Source organism: Aegilops tauschii, chromosome 3 (genome assembly GCF_002575655.3).
Source record: "Aegilops tauschii subsp. strangulata cultivar AL8/78 chromosome 3, Aet v6.0, whole genome shotgun sequence".
Classification (NCBI taxonomy): domain Eukaryota; kingdom Viridiplantae; phylum Streptophyta; class Magnoliopsida; order Poales; family Poaceae; genus Aegilops; species Aegilops tauschii.
In genome coordinates, this window is record NC_053037.3 from 589,798,749 (window position 1) to 589,812,713 (window position 13,965).

At 41.5% G+C, this 13,965-nt stretch overlaps 2 protein-coding genes across 2 annotated transcripts; both read left to right on the top strand.

The window, feature by feature from the left end:
• Nucleotides 1–1,412: 1,412 nt before the first annotated feature.
• Nucleotides 1,413–4,556, top strand: LOC109733487 (protein LIFEGUARD 2). Its single transcript, XM_073511212.1, has 4 exons — nt 1,413–1,716; nt 2,378–2,491; nt 3,771–3,928; nt 4,033–4,556. Exons 1-4 carry the CDS (start codon nt 1,482–1,484, stop codon nt 4,237–4,239), a joined length of 714 nt encoding a protein of 237 aa, XP_073367313.1. The 5' UTR covers nt 1,413–1,481; the 3' UTR covers nt 4,240–4,556.
• Nucleotides 4,557–10,382: 5,826 nt separating this feature from the next.
• LOC109733498 (protein LIFEGUARD 4-like) lies at nt 10,383–10,846 on the top strand. Its single transcript, XM_020292722.3, has 2 exons — nt 10,383–10,559; nt 10,637–10,846. The coding sequence occupies exons 1-2, from the start codon at nt 10,383–10,385 to the stop codon at nt 10,844–10,846; spliced, it is 387 nt and encodes a 128-aa protein (XP_020148311.1).
• Nucleotides 10,847–13,965: the final 3,119 nt, after the last annotated feature.

Genomic DNA, 13,965 nt, shown 5'->3' on the forward strand with positions numbered 1-13,965 from the left:
AAGCAAATAAATGTAAAGTGTTGGAACAAACCAACACTAACGTTTGAAGCTCAACAAGATGAAGTACAACCTCATTGCAACTTATGAATAATACTGCCACATTTTGATGTAGACGTGGTAGTAACCTCCCCCAAGCTTAAAATTTTGCAAGCCCAAGCCGGTGAGATCATTGTGGCGGTTGGTCAGGAGCTCATCCTTGGTTCCAGCTGGAGAAACTTGTGTTCATGTAGGCAGACGTGTCTCGAAGGGACTCGGCGAGGTTGGTCATGTCATTGATGGAGCCCTGGAGACTGTGAAGGTCTGCAAAGTGGGTGTAGACTTCTTGTCGCGGCTGCTCCTCTTGGGGTTGATCCTCTTCTTCGTCGACGGCGAGGTCTTCTTCATTAACTTGCTCGGGCTCTAGACCATCTTGGTCAAAAGCCGCATGTCCTTCCTGTGGCACATAATGCGATTGTCTATTTCTATGGCAAAATGGTTAGGCATGTGAGTAGGTAACAAGTACCCAACTCCAGAAATTTGAATGCAATGACGACCATGGCAAACCACTACCATTTGAAGCACTAGATAAAACTCGGATGCATTGTTTGGAATCATGGTAACTCATCCTATAAAAGGATTGCATCCGGTGCGATTGAAGATAATCATAAACATAGCGGATGTCATTGTTGTTGTTGGTAAAGCCAAAATGAGTGTACCACTCATCAAGAGTCATGCTGAAATTTTGGTCTAAGAGGTGAAATGTTTTCGCTCTAGACATTTGGCATGAGACCAACATTATACGGGAGAGTACTAAAGAACTCAAGCGTCAAACTTTCATATGTATCACATCCTTGGTAAACAAAATGATGCAACCCGGAATTATCACAAAGCAAATTAAAATCGTTACCGATGCCCAACTTGGCTATTTATACTAGGGATTTCCACCAGCTGATACCATTGCTCCATGAGCCTACTATCAAAATTCCTTTTGAAGGAGCAGTTCTTGGCCATCCCAAACTTCACTGATGCATTTTTATTATTCATTGCAAATAGTATAAACATGCCAAAATTGCATAGCTAAAGGAGAGGTGCCAAACCAAGAGTTCTCCCATAATCTAATCTTGTTCCATCTCCACAAATCCAAAGTTCGAAACTGCTCAAGAAAAAAACCTATCTTGTTTTTCCTCGAAAAAAAGAAGAAGAAACCTATCTTGTGTGGCTGTGGAACCTCTGTCCAATCTATTTCCCTTCATCTCTAAAAAAACAAAAAAGAAAAAGATAGCATCTGCCCTTTTTTTCCCAAGAAGACAAGAAGGAAACCGCGTAACATTTCCACCGTCCATGATTCTTTTGTGCCTGACCAGTGGGCCCAGCAGGTCGGTGTGACATCTGATCTGACTATATACCCGACTCCGTTCGCATTGCTCCTCCCCAGTCACCAGCCACCAGTCCCCACTCCCCACTCGCCTTCGTCCCGCGAAAACCCTACCTCCGGAGGCGAGATGAAGGGCGGCGACGTCGAGGCGGGCACCGCGGCGCCGTACCCCGGGACGACGGAGAGCCCCGAGCTGCGCTGGGCGCTCATCCGGAAGATCTACGTCGTCCTCTGCCTGCAGCTTCTCCTCACCGCCGTCGTCGCGGTCGTCGTCGTCAAGGTCCGCGCCATCCCGCACTTCTTCGTCTCCTCCTACGCCGGCCTCGGGCTCTACATCTTCATTCTCATCTTCCCCTTCATCGGTGAGGCCTCAAACCATTTCTCCTCCATTACGAATTTGTGATCCAATTGCAGTGAGGGTTTTCTTTCCTTTTCTTGGTAAAAGAAGCAGAGTATGTGTGTACAGGGGCTGTACGAAATTAAATTGCAACATACAACAAGTGCATTTTAAATGCCAGAAAACTGATATGTTGCACAATTATCGGAATCCATGGGCCCAATTTGGTAGATCTGAAGAAGATTTTCGTTTTGCTCTGTGAACTGGCCACTGGAGCTCCTTCTTGATTTTACGCCTGCAAGCATAAAGACTTGGAGTGAATCCCCTGAAAATAAAAGGTCGTTGCTTCCGGGCATTCCGAACAATTTGTATGCGTGCCATTTCATCATGTCCTTCCCGCAAAAAATAAAAGATTTAATAATGTCTGATTTTGAGGGCCTTGGTCAGAGGACAGGACTAACTTTCCCTTTGCTTTCTTTGCATTCTCGTCCCTGCAAAGCTATGGATTACAGCTCCTGTTTTTTGCAGGAACGTCCCATGCACTCTTAATTTTGCTTTACTACTGTAGATTGGGACGTGGTAGCTTTGTGAATTGCAGCTGGGAGTTATTCTGTTTCTAAAATGCTTGTTGATTTTTTGTATGCAGTGCTGTGCCAGTTGCTAAAATGCTTGTTTTTTTTAAGCAGTGCTGTGCCCGCTGCACATCTACCGCCAGAAGCACCCAGTCAACTTGCTGCTTCTTGGCGTCTTCACAGTGGCCATCAGCTTCTCTGTGGGCTTGACATGTGCCTTTACCAGCGGTATTGTTTCTGCTCCTGCTGCCAGCTCCTAGCTTCTTCTTGAGTCGCTCTGCTGCTTATGTAAATCAGCACATGCTATCATCAGAATCTGATAGCTCCTGCACCATCAGATTCTTGATTCACATCTGCCAACTCCTAGCCTGTTCACCATGTGCCTTTAGTGCCCCTCTCATTGTGTTAATGCATTACATAGACATGGCTAGTAGATATTTTCGTACTATTAGCTTCCTACTGTTATCGTGTGGCAATTGTGCTAGTCACCATGTGCGGCAATTGATATTTTCATACTGTTATTGTGAAGCATTTTGTTTGCGTGTGGACTGGGTTCAGAATACACGCGCTGCCAATTTTCTATACCTGTGCAAATGGTAGACACGGCCAGGCAGCCCATGTGACTGTAGTTGATGCATTTTCTTAGTCTGTGTTGAGGGCAAATTGTAGTTGTTGGTCACCATTTATGATTGATATGCTGGTCTGAGTTAGAAGCATTTCTAGTATTGCCAGCTAGCAGCATTACCTTTTTAGAAGACCTTGCTTTGCTATTTTCAGCTATTACTTTTTCATCAAGATATTGGCAAACAGTAACCTTTGCTTTTCATAGAACATTGGTTGGAACTTGCATATATTTTTAGTGTTTCTTCCGGCAACTATTTGTTGTAAGATACATAGTGTTATGATAGTATCACTTTGATCTGAAGGGCCGATTTGTCCAATAATATGCCAGCCGAGCTGCTCAAGTTGACATGGTTTTGGCAAGGACGTGATTTAGGTTGCAGGACTAGCTTAAACTTTTATCAAGATAGAAAGGATTTTCAGTTGATATATCATACCAGTGTTGTGATAAGACAATAGATGCTTCATGCATGTGCTGGTTAATTCTCATTGGATTAAAGTGATTAAAAATACATAGTTATATTGTGTTTGCGTTACTGTTCACCACTGCATTTTGGGGTTGTACCAATTCCAAGGTTCTTTCTATCTTGTACTACATCACAGGAGGTTGCTGATAGTTTGCTTCTTCAATGCATCACTGCCATTTACTTCAGATTTTAGAATGCACGTGCTTTATTGTCTAGTCAAATTTACATGATAGTTTCTTTGGTAAAGAGATGTATGCGATGATAAGAAAGCAATTAGTTCATTCAGTAGTCCTGCTCTTATATATATACATACATATTTGCTTACTGTTAGTATGATGTGTGTGTGTTTTCTACTTTGTCGGTATGATGGGTTTTCTTTGATAAAGAACCACCGCTAAAATAGTCCACTATGTGCGCAGGCAAGGTCATTTTGGAGGCTGGGATTCTTACAATCGTGGTTGTCTTGAGCCTCACTGCTTACACCTTCTGGGCTGCAAGGAGGGGCAAGGACTTTAGCTTCCTTGGTCCTTTCCTATTTGCTTCTCTGATGATTTTGCTCGTCTTTGGGTTCATTCAGGTCAGATGCCGTCCGTTCCCTTCTCTAGTTAGGTGTGTCGCCCATTTATCTATCAGTCTTCTCTATTCTACAATACACATACTGATCATGACTTCTGTTTGCAGATCTTCTTCCCGCTGGGCAAGCTCTCTCACATGATCTATGGCGCGCTGGCAGCACTCATCTTCAGTGGCTACATTGTCTATGACACGGGCAGCATCATCATGCGTTACAAGTATGACGAGTATGTCTGGGCTGCCGTCACGCTCTACCTTGACATCATCAATCTGTTCCTGGGCCTGCTGACTCTGTTTAGGGCGTGTGACAACTAGGCACGTCTTCCTGCCCCTGCTCTCTCGTGCTTCAAATCCCGTCGACGAATTTGGTATCCTGATGAGTCCTTGACATGAAGAATTGTATAGTCTGGTCTGTCTCGCTGGCACGGTGAAAATGTTGCTTACTTTAGTTCAGTTGATCCCTAGTATAGAGGAAACATAAGAAAACCGTGCGTCGGTTCTATTCTATGGATGATGGATGTGATGTTGTATTTAGGGGGTCTTTGACATGCTGAATTGGTGGTGCTGCGTTTCTGATTTCATTTGTGTAGCCGTGTGGCTTCTGGACGAGGGCAATATTGCTTCCTGGCTCATATGAATTGGTCTCTTGGCCTGCCTAGTGGGTGGCGTTTCTCATCATAATAAGACGCCATGCAAAAGTCCACTCTTTTGCATCATAGTTAGGTTGATTCATTTTTCTAATGAAAAATGCAAATGGTGCCTAAAGATAGCAAAATTAAATATATGTATTGATTAAGTTTCCCAAACCTTCTCTAGTAGTCATGACAAGAAATGTACACTATATTGGATTGCTATTCTTACAAGCTGCTTCAAAAGGTACTACTAGTTATGAATTGTTCGAAGAGTGCACGAAGAGAAATTAAGACATGAGAACTGCCAATGTGAGGTTGTAATTGTCACCATCAAGGATAAAATATAGGATCGATTGTCACCATCAAGGATAAAATATAGGATCGAAACCATCGCTCATGTGACATGTACATAGGCTCATTACAGCCCTCTTGCAATGAATTGTGCATGACACACACATCATGGTAGATCTACCCTTTTCAAAGAAAAGCACAACAACACGGTTGCCACTTCTTGAGAGACTTTTTCACGTCCTAATTTATCCATAATAAGACCTCATGCGAATTTTCACTTTTCTGGACCATATTTTGGGTTTTTTTTTTATATTTATGTTATGAAAAAAATGCAAATGGTGCCTAAATACAACAAGTTTTTTTTATAGAAAGATTTCAATATCCATTTGGGGTTGCTTCTTGTGCAGATTGCACATGCTGGGGTGGACGTGCCCACTTTTTGGCACAATACAACAAGTTGATTTGTACATCATTTACACATATAAAATTCGTATAACAACATAAAAGATGCATTTCAATAATGTTTCTGAAAGTATAGACAAAGATTTACGAAAGTGCTTGCATATTTTATGAAATCCCACCAATTTCTAAAAGTTCGTCATTATCGCTCCGTCAATACTCCCAACCACTCTTCTGCCTCCCTCTCTTCTCCCCTAGATCTTGCACCATCCTGATGGCGTATGGTTCCATTTCTGGCAAACTCTGAAGCGGGAACGTCCGCAAACCTTCTCCGCGTACCCTAAAACCTAACCATAATGACCAGGTGTTCTCCCCCTCCTGCCCCACCCAACGCCCTCTAATATTTGGAGGTGCGTATAAATTTCTACATGTTGTTCATTTTGTCCTCTTGATGTAATTACATCTATGGTTACTTGTGCAAGAATTCCAACTTTGGATTTGTATTATGGTATGAACTGCGAGTCATTCTATCTAGGGTTATGGTTAAGTTTCCATGTTCTTATTAAAATTACTGTACTAATGACTTATTATGTTTTGAGGAATGTATGATTATTTCTTATTTACACATAGCATGTTCTAGTTTATCCAATCTAGAAGCATGTCTCATTCTACCGGAGACAATACACGATTATTTATTGATACTTTGTATTTATGGATTCTTTGATAACTTATACATATATATTCATGTCAATGATGAATGTGCAAATTAGCAAGTTGTCATTGATATTCAGCTACCGCCACAAAATGAACACATGTATATGAGCGGGTAATGTTAGAGACCATGAAGGAGAAGACTGCTTGAATACCCGAATGTATGAAGAAACATTGTCTTGGTAATGCTGGTCTACTAGATTTTGCCTCTATAGCACATTCTTTTGTGTATGGTGGTGTACAATAGGATGTTGAGATAGATAAAGATTCAAAGGAGGTATTTGATTTCTATGAGATTAAAATAGCCAAATAGGTCTGTTGGAAACTCTTCTCATTAGATCCAGATTTATTGTGTATTGTATTACTAGCCTTGCTAAATCATTGTTTCGAACTTTATCTCAGCGAGTGAATTCCAACAACACTACAAAAAAATACACTTCCGTGATGATACGTGTTTGTCACAGTAGGTCGCGTTTTTTGTCATGCATGTACATCCATGATGATTTTATGACAGAATCAAGATAGTCATACATGTGCTGTCGTAGAAGTGTTCTATGACATTACCAAAATTATCATCACGGAAGTGTCCACTTCCATGACGATAAATCGCGCGTCACAGAAGTGCTTTCGTCAAGGGTGACCGACACGTGGCATCCACCGTAACGGAACGCCGTTAAGCTATCGGGTCCGGTTTTGGATCCGATAACCCGTTAACAGCCCGGACCAATGGGGATTTTTCACGTGTAAAATCATCATTGGCCGGAGGAAACACGTGTTGCCTCACCGTTGGGACAGATGTCATCCACTCATTGGACAGGAGGCGCCTATGATAGGTCGACACGTGGCACGGCCCAACAGTGGCCCATTCCAGTGAAAAAGGCCGGCCCAGTAAAAATTAGCAGGCCGGCCCATATAAGGCCTACTTATGTCAGGTCCATTTAAGCCCACGACCCATACGAGATGTGCCAATTCGGCCCGTCAACGACCCGTTAAAGATTTGACACCCTTGCAGCCCATCGTCAGTTTGAGCCCGTTAACAGCCCGCTATATATTTGGGCTCAATATCGGCCCGATGAGATTTCGGCCTGTTAACGGCCCATTCAATGGATGGGCCAATTTTCACGATGTACATCTTTTGGCCTTTTAGCGACCCATTTAAATGTTGGGCTAATTTCCGGCCCGGTGTGTCTTTCCAAACCTGGTTTGTAATCCTTCAGATTCTAACATAGTCGTCTTCCCCTTCTATGCCTTGTATAGAAGAATGGTGCTTCAATTATAAAACATGCTACAACAGAGAGATGGAATAGGTACTGAAGAATAGAAATGCATGACATATTGACATGTATTTCCTTCATCCGGAAAAAAAATGGATGGGTCTAGGCGTATTTCAGTTCTAGATACATCCTTTTTTATTCATTCCGGCAACATGTAATCCGGACGGAGGGAGTATGGTGTAAGAGCTAGGGATACGACAGGACAACACAGTAAAAAAAACACTAGTTGAATGTAAAACTGTATGCTAGCGGAATACGTACAGAAAAAACTAAGGCAACATACACGTGTATGATTGGGAAACTAAGATGGCATTGCAACAAAGCACTAGAACAACACTTCAATGTAAAAAAACATGGTATGGTAGACAGATGAAGTACATACTGATGAATAACAATGCATACGATGTTCAGAAGCATGATGTCCAAATTAAGTAGATGGCATTGCGATAGAGTAGAATGACAGTACTTGAATTTGAAAACATGTTATCATAAATGGAATAGGTACTGAAAAACAGGAAGGCATGCCATATTTACATGCATGATCAGCATGCTAAGCACATGGCATTGCAACAGAGTAGATACACTCCAGGACATTATATGCATGTTGTACCCATATCACGGGCCAAGTTAGAGCAAGGACCTTGTGGGGTGAAGAGGATTCAACATCTTTCTGCAAGTCTTCTGAAGAACTGCCTTTACATGTTCCATCATATTGGGTATCATTGACATCAAGTTTATTGGCCTTTACATTTCTCCGTGAGGTTCTTGTGGATATATCAGTGTGTGCAATTATATCTGACATGCATGGAAGACAACTAGTAGTTAGATTTATGTAATGAGTGCCTGTAGGAGACGACATTAATAGTAGGACTAGGGTTAACTAGCAGCAACAGGTCTCAAAAACTAAAGGGAGAACACAGATGAAAGCTACAGAATATGTATCGTTTGTACTTGAGATTAACTAGATGGCACACAAAAGTATTAAAGAACAACATAGGTAATACTAGAAGTGGTATAATACTATAATCACCAGCCTGTGGGATAGCATTGGCTGATGGATGATAACTATGGAACAACGTTACCTAAAGAACAAGTATCTTAGCTGAACTATGGAACAACGTTAACTCCTGAACAAGACCCGTAAGAGATCAGCATGAATATACAATAAAATGTGATAATCTATTTTCCATGCTTAGATGAATAACAAAGCCATAAATGTTGCACACAAGTAAGATGAGGGTACAATCTATCTGGCCGCCATCCATAGGAGTGATAACCCACAAGTATAGGGGATCAATTGTAGCCTCTTTCGATAAGTAAGAGTGTGGAACCCAATGAGGAGCTAAAGGTAGAACAAATATTCCCTCAAGTTCTATCGACCACCGATACAACTCTACGCACGCTTAGCGTTCGCTTTACCTAGAACAAGTATGAAACTAGAAGTACTTTGTAGGTGTTTTTGGATAGGTTTGCAAGAATATAAAGAACACGTAAATAAAAAGTAGGGGCTGTTTAGACAAAGACACAATAAAGTAAATATAGCGAGTGTGAAAAAGTGGTGGTAGGAGTTGCGAAATTGTCCCTAAGCAATTGACTACTTTACTAGACCGATAGCAAGTTTTATGTGGGAGAGGCCACTGCTAGCATGTCATCCCTGACTTGGAATTCTATGCGCTTATGATTGGAACTATTAGCAAGCATCCACAACTACGAACGTTCATTAAGGTAAAATCCAACCATAGCATTAAGATATATTGGTCCCCCTTCAATCCCGTATGCATCAATTTCTATGCTAGGTTGAAGCTTCTGTCACTCTTGCCCTCCAATACATAGACCTATCAACATACAACTAACCCTATGGTGTGATCCACGCGCGCGCTCATATGATGGGCACCAAAGGACAGCAACATTACCACAAGCAAATTAAATCAATCATAGCAATTCATCAACTACCGATAGGACAACGAAAATCTACTCAGACATCATAGGATGGCAACACATCATTGGATAATAATATGAAGCATAAAGCACCATGTTCAAGTAGAGGGTACAGCGGGTTGCGGGAGAGTGGACCGCTGTAGATAGAGGGGGGAAGGTGATGGAGATGTTGGTGAAGATGGCGTAGGTGTTGGTGTAGATCACGGTGATGATGATGGCCCCCGGCGGCGTTCCGCCGCCACCGGAAGCGAGGGGGAGAGAGCCCCCCCCTTCTTCTTCTTCCTTGACCTTCTCCCTAGATGGGAGAAGGGTTTCCCCTCTGGTCCATGGTCTCCTTGGCATGGGAGGGGCGAGAGCCCCTCCGAGATTGGATCTGTCTCTCTATCTCTCTCTATTTCTGCGTTCTTGTCTGCTGCCCTTTCACCGTTTCTTTTATTTTCTGCTATTACTTTTTCAACTAAGAAATTGGCAAACAGTAACCTTCACTTTTTTCATAGAACATTGGTTGGATCTTGCATATTTTTTTTACTGTTTCTTCCGGCTACTATTTGTTGTAAGATACATAGTATTGTGATAGTATCATTTGATCTGAAGGCCTATTTGTCCAATAATATGCCAGCCGACCTGCCCAATTTGACATGGCTTTGGCAAGGGCGTGGTTTAGGTTGCTGGACTAGCTTAAACTTTTATCAAAATAAAAAGGATTTTCAGTTGATATATCATACTAGTGTTCTGACAATACAATAGATGTTCAAAGGTTATATTTTAAAGGTACTCCATGCATGTGCTGGTTAAATCTCATTGGATTGAAGTGATTGAAATACATATTTTTTCGACTTATATAAAGTTATGTTGTCAGGCACTCTGTGATCTATCATTCATTTGTGTTTGCCTCAGCGTTGATAACACTGCATTTTGGGTTGTACCAATTCGAAGGTTCGTTCTAGCTTGTACCACATTGCAGGTGGTTGCTGATAGTTTGCTTCTTCAATGCATGACTGCCATTTACTTCAGATTTTAGCATGCATGTGCTTTATTGTTTAGTCAGATTTACTTGATAGTTTCTTTGGTAAAGAGACGTATGCGATGATAAGAAAGCAATTAGTTCATTTTGTAGTCCTGCTCTTATATATATATATATGATATATATGTGTTTTGTTCTTTGTCGTTGTGATGGTTTTTCTTTGATAAAAAACCGCTAAAATTGTCCCCTATGTGCGCAGGCAAGGTCCTTTTGCAGGCAAGGTCACTTTGGATTCTTGTAATGGTGGTTGTCTTGAGCCTCACCGCTTACACCTTCTGGGCTGCAAGGAGGGGCAAGGACTTCAGCTTCCTTGGTCCTTTCCTATTTGCTTCTCTCATGATGTTGCTCGTCTTTGGAATCATTCAGGTCAGATGCCGTCCATTTAACAGTCTTCTATATTGTACAGTCAATCAATACTGATCATGGCTTGTTTAAATATGCAGATCCTCTTCCCGCCGGGCAAGCCCTCTCACATGATCTATGGCGCGCTGGCGGCACTCATCTTCAGTGGCTACATTGTCTATGACACGGGCAAAATCATCAAGCGTTACACGTATGACGAGTATGTCCGGGCCGCCGCCTTGCTCTACGTTGACATCATCGGTATGTTCGTGGGCCTGCCGCCGCCCCTGTATAGGGCGGACGACAGCTAGGCGCGTCGCCCTGCCCCTGCTCTCTCATGCTTCAAATCCCGTGGACGAATTTCGTATCCTGACGAGTCCCTTGACAAGAATAGTTGTATATGCTGGTCTGTCTCGCTGGCACAGTGAAGATGCTGCTTAGTTTAATTGACTTGATCCCTATTAGTAGAGAGGAAGCATAAGAAAACTGCTGTTCGTCGGTTCTATTATATGTATGGTGGATGTGATGTTGTATTTAGGGGATCTTTGACATGCTGGATTGGTGCTGCTGCTGCGTTCACGGTGTTCTGATATCATTTGTATAGCCGCGTGGCTTCTACTTCTTGCTTCCCAGCACATATGAAGTGGTCTCCTGGGCCGGCTTGTGGATGGCGTTTGTCCTGTACTATGAAATACTAAAGGGACGCCTGTTCGCATGTATACCACTTAGAGAAATCTAGCAGAGTCTGTCATTTGTGTGGTTGCAGCCATATGACATGTAGAGGTTGCAAAGGCAAAACACAAACTCAGATTAGCTAAAAAGACATTTCATGTTTTTCGTACATGTGTGTCCCACCTGTCATTGATTACAACTGTTCTTTTCAAAAGATTCAGACTTTAGTTTGAACGCAAAGAGAAGCATTATTCATTGCTGACCCTTTTACATCGAATTACTCATAAAGAACACATTTTGGTAGATCCACCCTTTTCAAGGCAAAAGCACAACCATACAGTTGTCATTTGTTGTCAGACTTTTTCATATCCCAATACACCCATAATAAGAACCCATGTCAATTTTAATTTTTTGGACCATATTTAGGCTTGATTCAATTTTTTTGTGAAAAATGCAAAAATACAATCGGTGCCTAAATACAAGCAAATTAGATATAAGTATCTAAAATTTAGACAATGTTAGATTATTATGTCACCATCAATGATATAATACATGATCCAAACCATTACTTATTGTTTTGCAACCGTCTTACATCAAATCGTTAATAACACACATCATGGTAGATCTATCCTCTTCAAAGCGAAGCACAATCAAATTGTTGCCACTTCTTGAGATACTTATTCAGATTCCTATTCACCCATAATAAGACCTCATTCAAATTTCACTTTTTTGAGCCATATTTTGGTGGGTTTAATATTTTAAGAAAAATGCAAATGGCGTATAAATACAAAAAAATATTGTACACTATATACCCATGAAATTCGATCGTACAACAACCTAAAACTGCATTTCAATCATGTTTTTGAAAGTATAACCAAAGATTTATGAAAGTGCTTACATATTTTATAAAATTGTTCCCACCAATTTCGAAAAGTTTGTCATTATTGTTACCTCAATAATCCTAACCACTCCCAAGTTTTCACTCCCTCAATTTTTTTGTTCCCTCCAGCAATTTTAAATGTCACGCTCAACTTTCCCCAACATCCCTAAATACCTCTGATTCACAACATTTCCCGCAACCTCAGTCACGCCGCTCCCTCCTTCCTCTCTTCTTCTGCAGATCCGGTGCCATCCTGGAGGAGTATGGTTCCATCTCTGGCATACGACATATGGTCGACAAACTTGAAGCTGGAACGTCCGCAAACCTTCTCCGCCTACCCCAAAACCTAATCTTAAATGACCAAGTGCTCTCTTCCTCCTGCCCCACCCACCCCCTCTAAGATTTGACGTGCGTCTAGATTTATACGTGTTGTTCATTTTGTGCTCTTGATGTAATTACATCTATGTTACCTGTGCAAGAACTCCAACTTTGGATTTATATTATGGTACAAACTACAGGTCATTCTATCCAGGGTTCTAGTTAAGTTCCCATTTCTTAATTAAATTGTCATACTAATAATGTATTCTATTTTATAATTCATGACTATACCTTCATTATGTATCATGTCTAGTGTATCCAATCTGGAAGTATATTATTACATGATTATTTACTGATATTTGTATTTATGGATTCTTTGAAAAGGATGTGGATGTCGCCAAGAGGTGGGTGGGGGGGGGGGGGGGGGGATAGGCGCTTTAAAATAATTATAGTTTAGGCTTGAATAAATGCTGTATAAAATTAGCGTTTAATTTGTCAAGCACAAAACCTAAATATACTAGGCTCAACTATGTGCACAAACAACTTATACTAAGGAAGATAAACAAGTATGTGATAGCAAGATCTATAAATTGAAGCACTAAGGCTATCACAAAGTAACTGCACAAGTAAGGGGCCCGGGTAAGAGATAACCCGGGTCAGCTTAGCTGGGCTGATGGGTTGGTTGGGCTTCTTTCACCTTTTCTTTTTCTTTTCTATTTGTTTTCTTTTTCTTTTTTGACCCACGGTTCGAACTGAATTTTAACCAGCCCAATTTCATAACAGTTCAAATCCTTTGAACTCATGAAAAATCTAAAAAAACTAGGGCTTGTATGGATCATAGGGAAAACATTTCCAACCCTGATTCATTTTTTTAAAATACATTTTATCCAAATGGACTTAATATGACTATTAAATATATCTCAAACTTAATTAGGGTTCCTAGAATAGTCAAATTAATTCCAAAATTCTTCAAAATGCACCGAAGTCATCATATGCAAGTGTTTGCTATGTTCACATCCTAATTTGAAAATTTTGGGATATGACAACGATCACGTGGAGGAGTCCTTCCCGCTTCTGTGGCGACCATCATGTAAACATCCAAGCAGGGTAAGGGGGTGTCTATAAGTGTGTTGGCGCCACCGCTGCCTCGCCGGCAAGCCTTGCCCAGGACCACGTGAAGGAGTCCTTCCCGTCGCCACCGCCACCTTCTCGGCCGAACCTTGCCGCCTAGCTAGAGGATTAGAGGCCAATGTTTGGCGACGACAATTGCGGAAGGACACAACCGCATTGAAGAAGCGACGGGCGACCCAACATACCGGGTCTAGTGGGTATGCGACACTTTGCCGTAAAATTATGCGCCTAGAGGTAACGAAGGTTCCGTATCAGGCTATGTTAAGAAGCGTGGGGCGGGATCCCTCGCCATCGCCCGACGATTAGAGTAGTAGTAAAACTTAGTATTACTTTAACTGGAATGTTATCAATTCAATTTATCCTGTGATTAGTTTAGTATCTAGATGCAATTTATCTGGAATGATTTAAATGGGATGTTATGTGGAGTGT

Coding starts and splice junctions, on each gene's coding strand:
- LOC109733498 (XM_020292722.3), top strand. CDS start 10,383: ATGTGCGCAGGCAAGGTCCTTTTGCAGGCAAGGTCACTTTGGATTCTT. Junction 10,560..10,636: donor TCGTCTTTGGAATCATTCAG/GTCAGATGCCGT, acceptor TTAAATATGCAG/ATCCTCTTCCCGCCGGGCAA.
- LOC109733487 (XM_073511212.1), top strand. CDS start 1,482: ATGAAGGGCGGCGACGTCGAGGCGGGCACCGCGGCGCCGTACCCCGGG. Junction 1,717..2,377: donor TCTCATCTTCCCCTTCATCG/GTGAGGCCTCAA, acceptor TTTTTTAAGCAG/TGCTGTGCCCGCTGCACATC. Junction 2,492..3,770: donor GACATGTGCCTTTACCAGCG/GTATTGTTTCTG, acceptor CTATGTGCGCAG/GCAAGGTCATTTTGGAGGCT.